Consider the following 17,317-nt stretch of genomic DNA (forward strand, 5'->3'; position numbering starts at 1 on the left):
TTCTCCCGATAAAAAACTGATAATTCCTAAAAGGTTATTGGCATCATACCCTTTCCCGCCAGAGGATAGGGCACGTTGGGAAACACCCCCTAGGGTGGACAAAGCGCTCACACGCTTGTCTAAACAGGTGGCACTGCCGTCTCCTGATACGGCCGCCCTTAAGGAACCTGCTGACAGAAAGCAGGAGAATATCCTAAAATGTATATACACTCACACGGGTGTTATACTGCGACCAGCAATCGCCTCAGCCTGGATGTGCAGTGCTGGGGTGGCTTGGTCGGATTCCCTGACTGAAAATATTGATACCCTGGATAGGGACAGTATATTACTGACTATAGAGCATTTAAAAGATGCATTTTTATATATGCGTGATGCACAGAGGGATGTTTGCCGACTGGCATCAAGAGTAAGTGCGCTGTCCATATCCGCCAGAAGAGGGTTATAGACGCGGCAGTGGTCAGGTGATGCTGATTCCAAAAGGCATATGGAAGTATTGCCTTATAAAGGGGAGGAGTTATTTGGGGTAGGTCTATCAGACCTGGTGTCCACGGCAACTGCTGGGAAATCCACATTTTTACCCCAGGTAGCCTCTCAACATAAGAAGACGCCGTATTATCAGGCGCAGTCCTTTCGGCCCCATAAGGGCAAGCGGGCAAAAGGCTCCTCATTTCTGCCCCGGGGCAGAGGGAGAGGAAAAAGGCTGCAGCAAACAGCCAGTTCCCTGGAACAGAAGTCCTCTCCCGCTTCTGCCAAGTCCTCAGCATGACGCTGGGGCTCTACAGGCGGACTCGGGCACGGTGGGGGCCCGTCTCAAGAATTTCAGCGCACAGTGGGCTCACTCACAAGTGGACCCCTGGATCCTTCAGGTAGTATCTCAGGGGTACAAATTGGAATTCGAGACGTCTCCCCCTCGCCGTTTCCTAAAGTCTGCCTTACCGATGTCTCCCTCCGACAGGGAGGCGGTATTGGAAGCCATTCACAAGCTGTATTCCCAGCAGGTGATAATCAAGGTACCCCTCCTGCAACAGGGAAAGGGGTATTATTCCACGCTGTTTGTGGTACCGAAGCCGGACGGCTCGGTGAGACCTATTTTAAATCTAAAATCTTTGAACACTTACATACAGAGGTTCAAATTCAAGATGGAATCACTCAGAGCGGTGATCGCGAACCTGGAAGAAGGGGATTATATGGTGTCTCTGGACATCAAGGATGCTTACCTCCATGTCCCAATTTACCCTTCTCACCAAGGGTACCTCAGGTTTGTGGTACAGAACTGCCACTATCAGTTTCAGACGCTGCCGTTTGGATTGTCCGCGGCACCCGGGTCGTAATGGCCGAAATGATGATACTTCTTCGAAGGAAAGGAGTTTTAATTATCCCTTACTTGGACGATCTCCTGATAAGGGCAAGATCCAGGGAACAGTTGGTAGTCGGAGTAGCACTATCTCAAGTAGTGCTGCGGCAGCACGGTTGGATTCTCAATATCCCAAAATCGCAGCTGATCCCGACGACACGTCTTCTATTCCTAGGGATGATCCTGGACACAGTTCAGAAAAAGGTGTTTCTCCCAGAAGAGAAAGCCAGGGAGTTATCCGAGCTAGTCAGAAACCTCTTAAAACCAGGCCAAGTATCAGTGCATCAATGCACAAGGGTCCTGGGAAAAATGGTGGCTTCCTACGAAGCAATCCCATTCGGCAGATTCCACGCAAGAACATTCCAGTGGTCCGGATCGCATCTTCAGATGCATCAGCGGATAACCCTGTCCCCAAGGACAAGGGTGTCTCTCCTGTGGTGGTTGCAGAGTGCTCATCTTCTAGAGGGCCGCAGATTCGGCATTCAGGACTGGGTCCTGGTGACCACAGATGCCAGCCTGCGAGGCTGGGGAGCAGTCACACAGGGAAAAAATTTCCAGGGCTTGTGGTCAAGCCTGGAGACATCACTTCACATAAATATCCTGGAGCTATGGGCCATTTACAATGCTCTAAGCCAAGCAAGGCCTCTGCTTCAAGGTCAGCCGGTGCTGATCCAGTCGGACAACATCACGGCAGTCGCCCACGTAAACAGACAGGGCGGCACAAGAAGCAGGAGGGCAATGGCAGAAGCTGCAAGGATTCTTCGCTGGGCGGAAAATCATGTGATAGCACTGTCAGCAGTGTTCATTCCGGGAGTGGACAACTGGGAAGCAGACTTCCTCAGCAGGCACGACCTCCACCCGGGAGAGTGGGGACTTCACCCAGAAGTCTTCCACATGATTGTAAACCGTTGGGAAAAACCAAAGGTGGACATGATGGCGTCCCGCCTCAACAAAAAACTGGACAGGTATTGCGCCAGGTCAAGGGACCCTCAAGCAATAGCTGTGGACGCTCTGGTAACACCGTGGGTGTACCAGTCAGTGTATGTGTTCCCTCCTCTGCCTCTCATACCCAAGGTGCTGAGAATTATACGGCGGGGAGGAGTAAGAACTATTCTCGTGGCTCCGGATTGGCCAAGAAGGACTTGGTACCCGGAACTTCAAGAAATGCTCACAGAGGACCCGTGGCCTCTACCTCTGAGAAGGGACCTGCTCCAGCAGGGACCCTGTCTGTTCCAAGACTTACCGCGGCTGCGTTTGACGGCATGGCGGTTGAACGCCGGATCCTAAAGGAAAAAGGCATTCCAGACGAAGTCATCCCTACTTTGATAAAAGCCAGAAAGGATGTAACAAAGCATTATCACCGCATCTGGCGGAAATATGTTGCGTGGTGCGAGGCCAAAAAGGCCCCGACGGAGGAATTTCAACTGGGTCGATTCCTGCATTTCCTGCAAGCAGGAGTGTCTATGGGCCTAAAATTAGGATCCATTAAGGTCCAGATTTCGGCCCTGTCGATTTTCTTTCAAAGAGAACTGGCTTCAGTGCCTGAAGTCCAGACGTTTGTTAAGGGAGTGCTACATATACAGCCTCCTTTTGTGCCTCCAGTGGCACCCTGCGATCTGAATGTTGTTTTGGGTTTCCTAAAATCACATTGGTTTGAACCACTCAACACTGTGGACTTAAAATATCTCACATGGAAAGTGGTCATGCTGTTGGCCCTGGCTTCGGCCAGGCGTGTGTCAGAATTGGCGGCTTTATCCTGTAAAAGCCCTTACCTGATTTTTCATACGGACAGGGCAGAATTGAGGACTCACTTTGAGCGTTTCACTTGAACCAGCCTATTGTGATACCTGCGGCTACTAGGGACTTGGAGGACTCCAAGTTGCTGGACGTTGTCAGGGCCCTGAAAATATATGTTTCCAGGACGGCTGGAGTCAGAAAATCTGACTCGCTGTTTATCCTGTACGCACCCAACAAGCTGGGTGCTCCTGCTTCTAAGCAGACTATTGCTCGCTGGATTTGTAGTACAATTCAGCTTGCACATTCGGTAGCAGGCCTGCCACAGCCAAAATCTGTAAAAGCCCATTCCACAAGGAAGGTGGGCTCATCTTGGGCGGCTGCCCGAGGGGTCTCGGCTTTACAACTTTGCCGAGCAGCTACTTGGTCAGGGGCAAACACGTTTGCTAAATTCTACAAATTTGATACCCTGGCTGAGGAGGACCTTGAGTTCTCTCATTCGGTGCTGCAGAGTCATCCGCACTCTCCCGCCCGTTTGGGAGCTTTGGTATAATCCCCATGGTCCTTACGGAGTTTCCAGCATCCACTAGGACGTCAGAGAAAATAAGAATTTACTTACCGATAATTCTATTTCTCTATCGTCCTAAGTGGATGCTGGGGTTCCTGAAAGGACCATGGGGAATAGCGGCTCCGCAGGAGACAGGGCACAAAAAAGTAAAGCTTTACTAGGTCAGGTGGTGTGCACTGGCTCCTCCCCCTATGACCCTCCTCCAGACTCCAGTTAGATTTTGTGCCCGAACGAGAAGGGTGCAATCTAGGTGGCTCTCCTAAAGAGCTGCTTAGAGAAAGTTTAGTTTAGGTTTTTTTCTTTACAGTGAGTCCTGCTGGCAACAGGATCACTGCAACGTGGGACTTAGGGGGAAAGTAGTAAACTCACCTGCATGCAGAGTGGATTTGCTGCTTGGCTACTGGACACCATTAGCTCCAGAGGGATCGAACACAGGCCCAGCCGTGGAGTCCGGTCCCGGAGCCGCGCCGCCGACCCCCTTGCAGATGCTGAAGCGTGAAGAGGTCCGGAAACCGGCGGCTGAAGACTTCTCAGTCTTCATAAGGTAGCGCACAGCACTGCAGCTGTGCGCCATTTTCCTCTCAGCACACTTCACTGGGCAGTCACTGAGGGTGCAGAGCGCTGGGGGGGGGCGCTCTGAGAGGCAAATATAAACCTTATACAAGGCTAAAAATACCTCACATATAGCCCATAGGGGCTATATGGAGATATTTAACCCCTGCCTGACTGGAAAAATAGCGGGAGAAGAACCCGCCGAAAAAGGGGCGGGGCCTATCTCCTCAGCACACGGCGCCATTTTCTGTCACAGCTCCGCTGGTCAGAACGGCTCCCAGGTCTCTCCCCTGCACTGCACTACAGAAACAGGGTAAAACAGAGAGGGGGGGCACATTAATGGCTATATATATATATATATTAAAGCAGCTATAAGGGAGCACTTAATATAAGGATATCCCTTGTATATATAGCGCTTTGTGGTGTGTGCTGGCAGACTCTCCCTCTGTCTCCCCAAAAGGGCTAGTGGGTCCTGTCTTCATTAGAGCATTCCCTGTGAGTTTGCGGTGTGTGTCGGTACGTGGTGTCGACATGTATGAGGACGATATTGGTGTGGAGGCGGAGCAATTGCCAAATATACAGATGTCACCCCCCAGGGGGTCGACACCAGAATGGATGCCTTTATTTGTGGAATTACGTGATGGTTTATCTTCCCTTAAACAGTCAGTTGAGGACATGAGGCGGCCGGACAATCAATTAATGCCTGTCCAGGCGCCTCAAACACCGTCAGGGGCTGTAAAACGCCCTTTGCCTCAGTCGGTCGACACAGACCCAGACACGGGCACTGATTCCAGTGACGACGGTAGAAATTCAAACGTATTTTCCAGTAGGGCCACACGTTATATGATTTTGGCAATGAAGGAGACGTTACATTTAGCTGATACTACAGATACCGTAAAACAGGGTATTATGTATGGTGTGAAAAAACTACAAACAGTTTTTCCTGAATCAGAAGAATTAAATGACGTGTGTGATGAAGCGTGGGTTGCTCCTGATAAAAAGTTGATAATTTCAAAAAAGTTATTGGCATTATACCCTTTCCCGCCAGAGGTTAGGGCGCGCTGGGAAACACCCCCTAAGGTGGACAAGGCGCTCACACGCTTATCCAAACAAGTGGCGTTACCCTCTCCTGAGACGGCCGCACTTAAGGATCCATCAGATAGAAAGATGGAAGTTATTCAAAAGAATATATACACACATGCAGGTGTTATACTACGACCAGCTATAGCAACTGCCTGGATGTGCAGTGCTGGAGTAGTTTGGTCAGAATCCCTGATTGAAAATATTGATACCCTAGATAGGGACAATGTTTTACTGTCGTTAGAACAAATAAAGGATGCATTTATCTATATGCGTGATGCACAGAGGGATATTTGCACACTGGCATCTCGGGTGAGTGCTATGTCCATTTCAGCCAGAAGAGCCTTATGGACACGACAGTGGACAGGCGATGCGGATTCAAAACGTCACATGGAGGTTTTGCCGTATAAAGGGGAGGAGTTATTTGGAGTTGGTCTATCAGACTTGGTGGCCACGGCTACTGCCGGGAAATCCACTTTTTTACCTCAAGTCACTCCCCAACAGAGAAAGGCACCGACCTTTCAACCGCAGCCTTTTCGCTCCTACAAAAATAAGAGAGCAAAGGGCTTGTCGTACCTGCCACGAGGCAGAGGAAGAGGGAAGAGACACCAACAGGCAGCTCCTTCCCAGGAACAGAAGCCCTCCCCGGCTCCTGCAAAAACCTCAGCATGACGCTGGGGCCTCTCAAGCGGACTCGGGGACAGTGGGGGGCCGTCTCAAAAATTACAGCGCGCAGTGGGCTCACTCGCAGGTAGACCCCTGGATCCTGCAGATAATATCTCAGGGGTACAGGTTGGAATTAGAGACGGATCCTCCTCATCGTTTCCTGAAGTCTGCCTTACCAACCGTCTCTTCCGAAAGGGAGAGGGTGTTGGAAGCCATTCACAAGCTGTACGCTCAGCAGGTGATAGTCAAAGTACCCCTATTACAACAAGGAAAGGGGTATTATTCCACTCTATTTGTGGTACCGAAGCCGGATGGCTCGGTAAGGCCTATTCTAAATCTGAAGTCCTTGAACCTCTACATAAAAAAGTTCAAGTTCAAGATGGAGTCACTCAGAGCAGTGATAGCGAACCTGGAAGAAGGGGACTTTATGGTATCCTTGGACATCAAGGATGCGTATCTACACGTTCCGATTTACCCCGCACACCAGGGGTACCTCAGGTTCATTGTTCAAAACTGTCACTATCAGTTTCAGACGCTGCCGTTCGGATTGTCCACGGCGCCTCGGGTCTTTACCAAGGTAATGGCCGAGATGATGATTCTTCTTCGAAGAAAAGGCGTATTAGTTATCCCATACTTGGACGATCTCCTAATAAGGGCAAGGTCCAGAGAACAGCTGGAGACAGCTTTAGCACTATCTCAAGAGGTGCTAAGACAACACGGGTGGATTCTGAATATTCCAAAATCCCATTTAATCCCGACAACTCGTCTGCTGTTCCTAGGAATGATTCTGGACACGGTTCAGAAAAAGGTTTTCCTTCCAGAGGAAAAAGCCAAGGAGTTATCCGATCTGGTCAGGAACCTCCTAAAACCAGGAAAAGTGTCAGTACATCAATGCACAAGAGTCCTGGGAAAAATGGTGGCTTCTTACGAAGCAATTCCATTCGGCAGATTCCATGCAAGAATATTCCAAAGGGATCTGTTGGACAAATGGTCAGGGTCGCATCTGCAGATGCACCTGCGAATAACCCTGTCACCAAAGACAAGGGTGTCACTTCTGTGGTGGTTGCAGAAGGCTCACCTATTAGAAGGCCGCAGATTCGGCATTCAGGATTGGATCCTGGTGACCACGGACGCCAGCCTGAGAGGCTGGGGAGCAGTCACACAAGGAAGAAACTTCCAGGGAGTGTGGTCGAGCCTGGAAAAGTCTCTTCACATAAACATTCTGGAACTAAGAGCAATCTACAATGCTCTAAGCCAGGCGGAACTTCTCCTGCAAGGAAAGCCGGTGTTGATTCAGTCGGACAACATCACGGCGGTCGCCCATGTAAACAGGCAGGGCGGCACAAGAAGCAGGAGTGCAATGGCAGAAGCTGCCAAGATTCTTCGCTGGGCGGAGAATCACGTGATAGCACTGTCAGCAGTGTTCATCCCGGGCGTGGACAACTGGGAAGCAGACTTCCTCAGCAGACACGATCTTCATCCGGGAGAGTGGGGTCTACATCCAGAAGTCTTCAACATGTTAATAGACCGTTGGGAAAGACCAATTGTAGACATGATGGCGTCTCGCCTCAACAAGAAACTGGACAAATATTGCGCCAGGTCAAGAGATCCACAGGCAATAGCTGTGGACGCACTGGTAACTCCTTGGGTGTACCAGTCAGTGTATGTGTTTCCTCCTCTGCCGCTCATACCAAAGGTATTGAAGATCATACGGCAAAGAAGAGTAAGAACAATACTAGTGGTTCCGGATTGGCCGAGAAGGACTTGGTATCCGGAACTTCAAGAGATGCTCACGGACGAACCGTGGCCTCTACCTCTGAGAAGGGACCTGCTACAGCAGGGTCCCTGTCTTTTTCAAGACTTACCGCGGCTGCGTTTGACGGCATGGCGGTTGAACGCCAGATCCTAAAAGGGAAAGGCATTCCAGAAGAAGTCATTCCTACCTTGATTAAGGCACGGAAGGAAGTCACCGTGAAACATTATCACCGCATTTGGCGAAAATATGTAGCGTGGTGCGAGGATCGGAGGGTTCCGACGGAGGAATTCCAACTGGGTCGTTTCCTACATTTCCTGCAATCAGGATTATCTATGGGTCTCAAATTGGGATCCATTAAGGTTCAAATTTCGGCCCTGTCAATATTCTTCCAAAAAGAATTGGCCTCTGTCCCTGAGGTCCAGACTTTTGTCAAGGGAGTACTGCATATACAGCCTCCTGTGGTGCCTCCGGTGGCACCGTGGGATCTAAATGTAGTTTTAGATTTCCTCAAATCCCATTGGTTTGAACCATTGAAAAAGGTGGATTTGAAATATCTCACATTGAAAGTGACTATGTTACTAGCCCTGGCCTCTGCCAGGAGAGTATCTGAATTGGCGGCTTTATCTTATAAAAGTCCTTATCTAATCTTCCATTCGGATAGGGCAGAACTGCGGACTCGTCCGCATTTTCTCCCTAAAGTGGTATCAGCATTTCATCTGAACCAACCTAATTGTGGTGCCTGCGGCCACTAGCGACTTGGAGGACTCCAAGTTGTTGGACGTTGTCAGAGCCTTAAAAATATACATTGCAAGGACGGCTGGAGTCAGAAAATCTGACTCGCTGTTTATATTGTATGCACCCAACAAGTTGGGCGCACCTGCTTCTAAGCAGTCGATTGCTCGTTGGATTTGTAACACAATTCAACTTGCACATTCTGTGGCAGGCCTGCCACAGCCTAAAACTGTAAAAGCCCACTCCACAAGGAAGGTGGGCTCATCTTGGGCGGCTGCCCGAGGGGTCTCGGCATTACAACTCTGCCGAGCAGCTACGTGGTCGGGGGAGAACACGTTTGTAAAATTTTACAAATTTGATACCCTGGCAAAGGAGGACCTGGAGTTCTCTCATTCGGTGCTGCAGAGTCATCCGCACTCTCCCGCCCGTTTGGGAGCTTTGGTATAATCCCCATGGTCCTTTCAGGAACCCCAGCATCCACTTAGGACGATAGAGAAAATAAGAATTTACTTACCGATAATTCTATTTCTCGGAGTCCGTAGTGGATGCTGGGCGCCCATCCCAAGTGCGGATTATCTGCAATACTTGTACATAGTTATTGTTAACTAATTCGGGTTATTGTTAAGGAGCCATCTTTAAGAGGCCCTTTCTGTTGTCATACTGTTAACTGGGTTTAGATCACAAGTTGTACGGTGTGATTGGTGTGGCTGGTATGAGTCTTACCCGGGATTCAAAATGCCTCCCTTATTGTGTATGCTCGTCCGGGCACAGTACCTAACTGGAGTCTGGAGGAGGGTCATAGGGGGAGGAGCCAGTGCACACCACCTGACCTAGTAAAGCTTTACTTTTTTGTGCCCTGTCTCCTGCGGAGCCGCTATTCCCCATGGTCCTTTCAGGAACCCCAGCATCCACTACGGACTCCGAGAAATAGAATTATCGGTAAGTAAATTCTTATTTTCTCGTAGTCCGTAGTGGATGCTGGGCGCCCGTCCCAAGTGCGGATTGTCTGCAATACTTGTACATAGTTATTGTTAACAAATCGGGTTATTGTTGTTGTGAGCCATATATCCAGAGGCTCCTCTGTTATCATACTGTTAACTGGGTTCATATCACAGGTTGTACGGTGTGATTGGTGTGGCTGGTATGAGTCTTACCCGGGATTCATAAATCCTTCCTTATTGTGTACGCTCGTCCGGGCACAGTATCCTAACTGAGGCTTGGAGGAGGTTCATAGGGGGAGGAGCCAGTGCACACCAGGTAGTCCTAAAGCTTTTCTTTTGTGCCCAGTCTCCTGTGGAGCCGCTATTCCCCATGGTCCTTACGGAGTTCCCAGCATCCACTCCGGACTACGAGAAATAGAATTATCGGTAAGTAAATTCTTATTTTTAAGGCATCAAAAGTTTCCGCTCTGAAATGTTTTCATGACCAAAATACTTGTCTGTCCCAAAGCGGTTGTGTATTCTAAAACGTGTCCCTTTATTGAACATCCCAATCTGTAGCGCGTCATCGGATGATACTGTTTGTGATTGGGGCTGCTGGACAATAACTGTACATCTGTCGCTTCCCGTTATAGTATGCCAGTGTGGAAAAAGATGGAGACCACTTCATGTCTCCTCTTGATTTTGCCAGACGTTACCTGAACCTCACGGGAGATGGAGAGCCGAACCCCAAAACTATCCAGCTCCTCGCGGGTGTGGTGGACCAAACCAAAGACGGGTGAGAACATGTTACGTTATACTTAAAGCTACAAGTAGTTTTCTGTTGGTTACTTTACGCTTATGTCCCGTATGGTGTTTACAGGGTCTAATCCAATATGTTTTACTGACCTTGATAATGCTGACATACTTTATCTAGACACCAGAATGTTGACAGGTACAAAATGTCAACAGTATATTAACAACCACAGTTTTGACATTTAAAATGCTGACAGGAAATGTACATAATGTGGGCACACAGTTTTCGATCTAACTCTAAAAAAGTCTGTCCGCATTTTAACTATATCGACGTTTTATGTGTCAACGTTTCGGGTTATCTGCTATTTACATTCTGACGGATATTTAAAATAGAACGCGACCATAATAATGCAGTCAGTGTTCTGCTGTGATTGTCTGATTTCAGAATGGCAATTTATTTATTGTTTCTCCTTCGTCCTAGAGGATGCTGCGGACTCCAAAAGGACCATGGGGTATAGACGGGATCCGCAGGAGACATGGGCACTTTAAGACTTTAAATGGGTGTGAACTGGCTCCTCCCTCTGCCCCTCCTCCAGACCTTAGTTAGATTCTGTGCCCAGAGAGACTGGACACACACTAGGGGAGCTCTCCTGAGTTTCTCTGAAAAAGACTTTGTTAGGTTTATTATTTTCAGGGAGCACTGCTGGCAACAGGCTCCCTGCATCGTGGGACTGAGGGGAGGGAAGCAGACCTACTTCTGTGAGTTAAAGGCTCTGCTTCTTAGGCTACTGGACACCATTAGCTCCAGAGGGTCTGATCACTTGGTATACCCTAGCTGCTCGTTCCCAGAGCCGCGCCGCCGTCCCCCTCACAGAGCCAGAAGAGAGGAGCCGGGTGAGTAACCGAAGCAAAGAAGACTTCAGTGAAGGCGGCAGAAGACATCAGTCTCGGAGGTACCGCGCAGCGGTCGCGCTGCGCGCCATTGCTCCCACACACCAACGGCACGGCTTGGGTGCAGGGCGCAGGGAGGGGGCGCCCTGGGCAGCAATACGACCTCAGATGTACCTGGCAAAAGTACATACAGTGCAGGGGCTCTGTATACTACCCCCGCCAGTATAAATAAATAGCGGGACATAAGCGCGCCAGTACAGGGGCGGGGCTTGGTCCTCCCAGCTCTAATCAGCGCCATTTTATCTCCACAGTGAAGCTGCATGAGACGCTGGCCCTGACCTCCTCCACTTCTGTGTCAAGTAACAGGGTGCTAAACGGGGGGGGGGGGGGGGGGGGGCACAGCAAAATTGGTGTTGATTATTGTCATTAAAAGCGCTGTCAGGTCGGGGGTATTATATGTGTATGTATGTGCTTTCAGACTGGGATAGGCTCTGTGTTTCTCTAATAGGCCTTCTTGTGGGTCTGTCCCCTATAGCCCGGTGTGATAGTGTTGTCGGTACGAGTGTGTCGACATGTCTGAGGCTGAAGGCTCTTCCCAGGAGGAGGTTGGAGTAGAGACAGAACAGTGTGAGGGAGTGAATCTGTCGGCACCGCCGACTGCTGGGTAAATATGTTGAGTGCCTTGAATGCAAATGTGGCTTCATTAAATAAGAGATTGGATAAATCTGAGGCTCACAATCAAACATGGAGACAATCCATGGAAGATGCTTTATCCCAAACGCAGGCTCCCTCAGGGTCACAGAAACGTCCGTTTACCCAATTAGCAGACACTGATACCGACACAGATTCGGATTCCAGTGTCGACTATGGTGATGCCAGGCTGAATCCTAAACTGGTTAAGAGCATTCAGTACATGATTGTGGCAATAAGAGAAGTGTTGCATATCTTGGAAGACCCTGCTGTTCCTGAGACAAGGGTCTGTATGTTTAAGGGAAAGAAAGCTTCGGTAACGTTTCCTCCCTCTCATGAACTGAACACTCTTTTTGAAAAGGCTTGGGAAGTTCCTGACAAAAAGTTCCCAAGAGAATTATTATGACATACCCGTTTCCCTCTGAGGATAGGAAAAGGTGGGAGTCGACCCCCAATGTGGACAAGGCTCTAGCACGGCTGTCCAAAAATGTGGTGCATCCGTCCCCTAACACGGCGGCCCTCAAAGATCCTGCGGATTGTAAGCAGGAAACTACTTTGAAATCTGTTTATGTCACTACGGGTACACTGCTCAGACCTGCAGTAGCATCGGCATGGGTGAGTAGTGCAATTGAGAAGTGGGCAGATAACTTATCATCTGACTTGGACACCCTGGATAGGGATAGCGTTCTTTTGACCCTGGGTCATATCAGGGACGCTGCAGTCTATCTAAGGGAGGCTGCGAGAGATATTGGGCTCTTGGGATCAAGGGCCAATGCCATGGCAATCTCGGCTAGGAGAGCATTATGGACTCATCAATGGAATGGTGATGCTGACTCTAAGAGGGCTATGGAAGCGCTGCCGTATAAAGGTGGTGTTTTGTTTGGTGAGGGCCTCGCGGACCTGGTATCTACAGCTACCGCGGGTAAGTCGTCTCTTCTACCTTTTGTCCCTCCACAGCAAAAGAAAACGCCTCAGTATCAGATGCAGTCCTTTGGGTCTAGTAAATTCAAAAAAGGACAAGGGTCCTCCTTCCTTGCTGCTAGAGGTAAGGGAAGGGGAAAAAGATCACCGGCTGTGGCAAGCTCCCAGGAGCAGAAGTCCTCCCCGGCTTCTGCCAAGTCCACCCGAAGACGCTGGGACTCCGCTGCGGGAGTCTGCACCGGTGGAGGGCGCGTCTTCAACTCTTCAGTCGGGTCTGGGCTCACTCAGGCCTGGATCCTTGGGTACTGGAACTTGTGGCCCAAGGATACAAACTGGTGTTTCAAGACGTGCCTCCCCACCGATTTTTCAAATCAACTTTGCCAGCTTCTCTTCCGGAAAGGGAAGTGGTGTGCGCTGCAATACAAAAACTGTGTCATCAGCAAGTCATTGTCACAGTACCCCCGTCACATCGGGGAGAAGGGTTTTATTCAAGTCTGTTCGTGGTCCCGAAGCCGGATGGCTAGGTCAGACCGATTCTGAATTTAAAATCCCTCAATCTATATTTGAAAAGATTCAAATTCAAGATGGAATCTCTCCGAGCAGTGATTTCCAGTCTGGAAGGGGGGGATTTTATGGTGTCAGTCGACATAAAGGATGCTTACCTACATGTCCCCATATATCCTCCACATCAGGCTTACCTGAGGTTTGCGGTTCAGGATTCTCATTACCATTTTGCCGTTTGTCTTTCCACGGCCCCGAGGATTTTCACAAAAGTAATGGCGGAAATGATGGTGCTCCTGCGCAAGCAGGGTGTCACAATTATCCCGTACTTGGACGATCTCCTCATAAAGGTGAGATCGAAGGAGCAGTTACTAAAAAAACGTTGCACTCTCCCTGACAGTTCTGCAGCAACATGGTTGGCTCCTAAATTTTCCAAAGTCACAGTTGATTCCGACAACACGGCTGCCGTTCTTGGGCATGAATCTGGACACGGAACTGCAGAGAATTTTTCTCCCGATGGAAAAAGCTCTGGAAATACAGAACATGGTCAAGGGGATTCTGAAACAGGCAAGTGTGTTGATTCATCAATGTACTCGGGTGCTGGGGAAGATGGTGGCGGCCTACGAGGCCATCCCGTTTGGCAGGTTCCATGCCAGAGTTTTTCAGTGGGACCTGTTGGACAAGTGGTCCGGGTCTCACCTACACATGCACCGGAAGATTAGCCTGTCTCCCAAGGCCAGGATTTTTCTCCTGTGGTGGCTCCAAACTTCTCACCTTCTAGAGGGACCCAGGTTCGGGATCCAAGATTGGGTCCTGGTAACCACGGATGCAAGTCTCCGAGGTTGGGGAGCAGTCACACAGGGAAAAAATTTCCAGGGAAAATGGTCAAGCCAGGAGGCTTGTCTGCACATAAACATTCTGGAACTAAGGGCCATCTACAACGGCCTTCTGCAAGCAGAACATCTTCGTGGCCTGCCCGTCCTGATTCAGTCGGACAACATAACAGCAGTGGCGCACATAAACCGCCAGGGCGGAACAAGCAGCAGAGCGGCGATGGCGGAGGCCACAAAAGTTCTTCGCTGGGCAGAAAAACAGGCAAGCGCTCTGTCGGCAGTCTTCATTCCAGGCGTGGACAATTGGGAAGCAGACTTCCTCAGCAGAAACGATCTCCATCCAGGAGAGTGGGGTCTTCATCAAGAGGTCTTTGCAGAAGTGACAAGTCGTTGGGGAATACCTCAAATAGACATGATGGCGTCTCGCCTCAACAAGAAACTTCAGACATACTGTTCCAGGTCGAGGCACCCTCAAGCAGTAGCAGTGGACGCCCTCGTGACACCGTGGGTGTATCAGTTGGTCTATGTGTTCCCTCCACTTCCACTCATCCCAAAGGTGATACAGATCATAAAAAGAACAAGGGTTCAGGTGATACTCGTTGTTCCAGATTGGCCACGGAGGGCCTGGTATCCGGATCTTCAGGAACTACTCGTAGAAGATCCCTGGCCTCTTCCTCTAAGAGAGGATCTGTTACAGCAAGGGCCGTGCGTGTTCCAGGACTTACCGCGGTTGCGTTTGACGGCGTGGCGGTTGAACACGAAATCCTAGCACGAAAGGGTATTCCCGGTGAGGTCATCCCCACTCTGCTGAAAGCTAGGAAGGAGGTAACAGCGAAGCATTACCACCGTATTTGGAGAAAATATGTGTCTTGGTGTGAATCCAAGAAGGCTCCTACGGAAGAATTTCAGCTGGGTCGGTTTCTCCATTTCTTACAAGCAGGTGTGGATGCAGGCCTGAAGTTAGGCTCCATTAAAGTGCAGATTTCGGCTTTATCAATTTTCTTTCAAAGGGAATTGGCCTCGCTTCCAGAAGTACAGACTTTTGTGAAAGGCGTGCTGCACATCCAACCTCCATTTGTGCCCCCAGTGGCACCATGGGACCTTAACGTGGTGTCACTGTTCCTTAGGTCACATTGGTTTGAACCTTTACAAACGGTTGAGTTGAAATTTCTCACTTGGAAAGTGGTCATGCTATTGGCCTTGGCGTCCGCTAGGCGGGTGTCGGAATTGGCGGCTTTGTCTCACAAAAGCCCCTATTTGATTTTCCACGAGGATAGAGCAGAGTTGAGAATTCGTCAACAATTTTTACCAAAGGTGGTTTCGTCGTTTCACATGAACCAGCCTATTGTGGTACCTGTGGCTACTGAAGCCTTAGCTGATTCAAAGTCTCTCGATGTGGTCAGAGCTTTGAAACCTTATGTTGCCAGAACGGCTTGTATTAGGAAAACAGAGGCTCTGTTTGTCCTGTACGCTTCCAACAAGATTGGGGCTCCTGCTTCTAAGCAGACTATTGCACGCTGGATCTGTAGTGTGATTCGACATGCTCATTCTACGGCTGGATTGCCGTTACTGAAATCAGTGAAAGCCCATTCTACCAGGAAGGTGGGCTCATCTTGGACGGCTGCCCGGGGAGTCTCGGCGCTACAACTTTGCCGAGCAGCTACTTGGTCGGGTTCAAACACTTTTGCAAAATTCTACAAGTTTGATACCCTAGCTGATGAGGACCTCATGTTTGCTCAATCGGTGCTGCAGAGTCATCCGCACTCTCCCGCCCGGTCTGGAGCTTTGGTATAGACCCCATAGTCCTTTTGGAGTCCCCAGCATCCTCTAGGACGAAGGAGAAAATAGGATTTTAATACCTACCGGTAAATCCTTTTCTCTTAGTCCGTAGAGGATGCTGGGCGCCCGTCCCAGTGCGGACTCTATCTGCAGTACTTATTCCTAGTTATTGCTTTTGTTACAGAAAGGTTGTGTTTTGGTTTCAATCAGCCTGTTGCTGATTTTTTGGTTTATGCTGTTAACTGGTTTAGTTAAATGCCATGTTGTACGGTGTGTTGTGGTGTGAGCTGGTATGTGTCTCACCCTTGGTTTTCCTCGAAATGTCCATCTCCCTGGGCACAGTTCCTATAACTGAGGTCTGGAGGAGGGGCATAGAGGGAGGAGCCAGTTCACACCCATTTAAAGTCTTAAAGTGCCCATGTCTCCTGCGGATCCCGTCTGTACCCCATGGTCCCTTTGGAGTCCCCAGCATCCTCTACGGACTAAGAGAAAAGGATTTACCGGTAGGTATTAAAATCCTATTTTTCCTTGTAAAATCCAATGAGATGTTACAATTATCTCTGTGTGACAAAAAGATCTTACATGCAGTTTAGTTGATAAGCGAGCAGTTTGATTTCTGCTGCAGGGTACACTGGGCTCTACAAGGAAAGACATAGGGGTGTAGAGTAGGATCTAGATCCGAGGCACCAACAGGCTGAAAAGCTTTGACTGTTCCCAGAATGCATAATGCATAGCGCCGCCTCCTCTATAACCCCGCCTCCCTGCACAGGAGCTCAGTTTTGTAGTTGGTGCCGCAGATAGCAGGCACATAACAGAGGGCCCGCTCTGGGCAGCCCTAAGAAGAGCTTTTTGAGAAGAAAAGTGAAGACTTCAAGGGCTGCAGCAGTGTGTACATGTCTAGTGACATTCACTGCTGCAGCTCCATCCCTCCCCAATGGCGCTGTACACTCCCGAGCCCTGGTTGCCGGGTAACTACAGCAGGAGGCTCCGGTTTTCTTCTAAGGTCAGGCACACACGACGGGGGCTCTCCGGGATAGCGTGGCTGCGCTTCGGGAGGTGGTGAGTGGGTCCCGCTCGCGGGACCCGTACTTGATCGCGATCCGGCGCGGTCAGTGGGAGGCGGGCCGCGCGCGCTGGCGGTGGACACTGTGGCAGTACAGGCGATTCCACTAGATCACCAGGGCATGGGCGCAGGTCAGGTTTTCCCTTAAAACCGTTTCTCTGACGTCCTAGTGGATGCTGGGACTTCCGTAAGGACCATGGGGAATAGCGGCTCCGCAGGAGACTGGGCACAAAAGTAAAAGCTTTAGACTAGCTGGTGTGCACTGGCTCCTCCCCCTATGACCCTCCTCCAAGCCTCAGTTAGATTTTTGTGCCCGAACGAGAAGGGTGCATGCTAGGTGGCTCTCCTGAGCTGCTTAGAAGTAAAAGTTTAAATAGGTTTTTTATTTTCAGTGAGTCCTGCTGGCAACAGGCTCACTGCATCGTGGGACTAAGGGGAGAAGAAGCGAACTCACCTGCGTGCAGAGTGGATTGGGCTTCTTGGCTACTGGACATTAGCTCCAGAGGGACGATCACAGGTTCAGC

At 49.8% G+C, this 17,317-nt stretch overlaps 1 protein-coding gene across 4 annotated transcripts in view; it reads left to right on the top strand.

Annotated features, from left to right (window-relative positions):
- SLC25A13 (solute carrier family 25 member 13) overlaps nucleotides 1–17,317 on the top strand; it is a 267,392-nt gene that overhangs the window by 44,716 nt on the left and 205,359 nt on the right. For 3 of the 4 annotated variants that reach the window (XM_063921355.1, XM_063921354.1, XM_063921356.1), the window contains exon 3: nucleotides 10,016–10,158. In XM_063921355.1, coding sequence (XP_063777425.1) covers nucleotides 10,016–10,158 — 143 coding nt within the window. Of the gene's footprint in view, nucleotides 1–9,729; nucleotides 9,810–10,015; nucleotides 10,159–17,317 lie in introns of all 4 variants that reach the window. The other variant, XM_063921357.1, reaches the window with a different exon arrangement.

The sequence above is a fragment of the Pseudophryne corroboree genome, chromosome 5, assembly GCF_028390025.1.
Source record: "Pseudophryne corroboree isolate aPseCor3 chromosome 5, aPseCor3.hap2, whole genome shotgun sequence".
NCBI lineage: Eukaryota > Metazoa > Chordata > Amphibia > Anura > Myobatrachidae > Pseudophryne > Pseudophryne corroboree.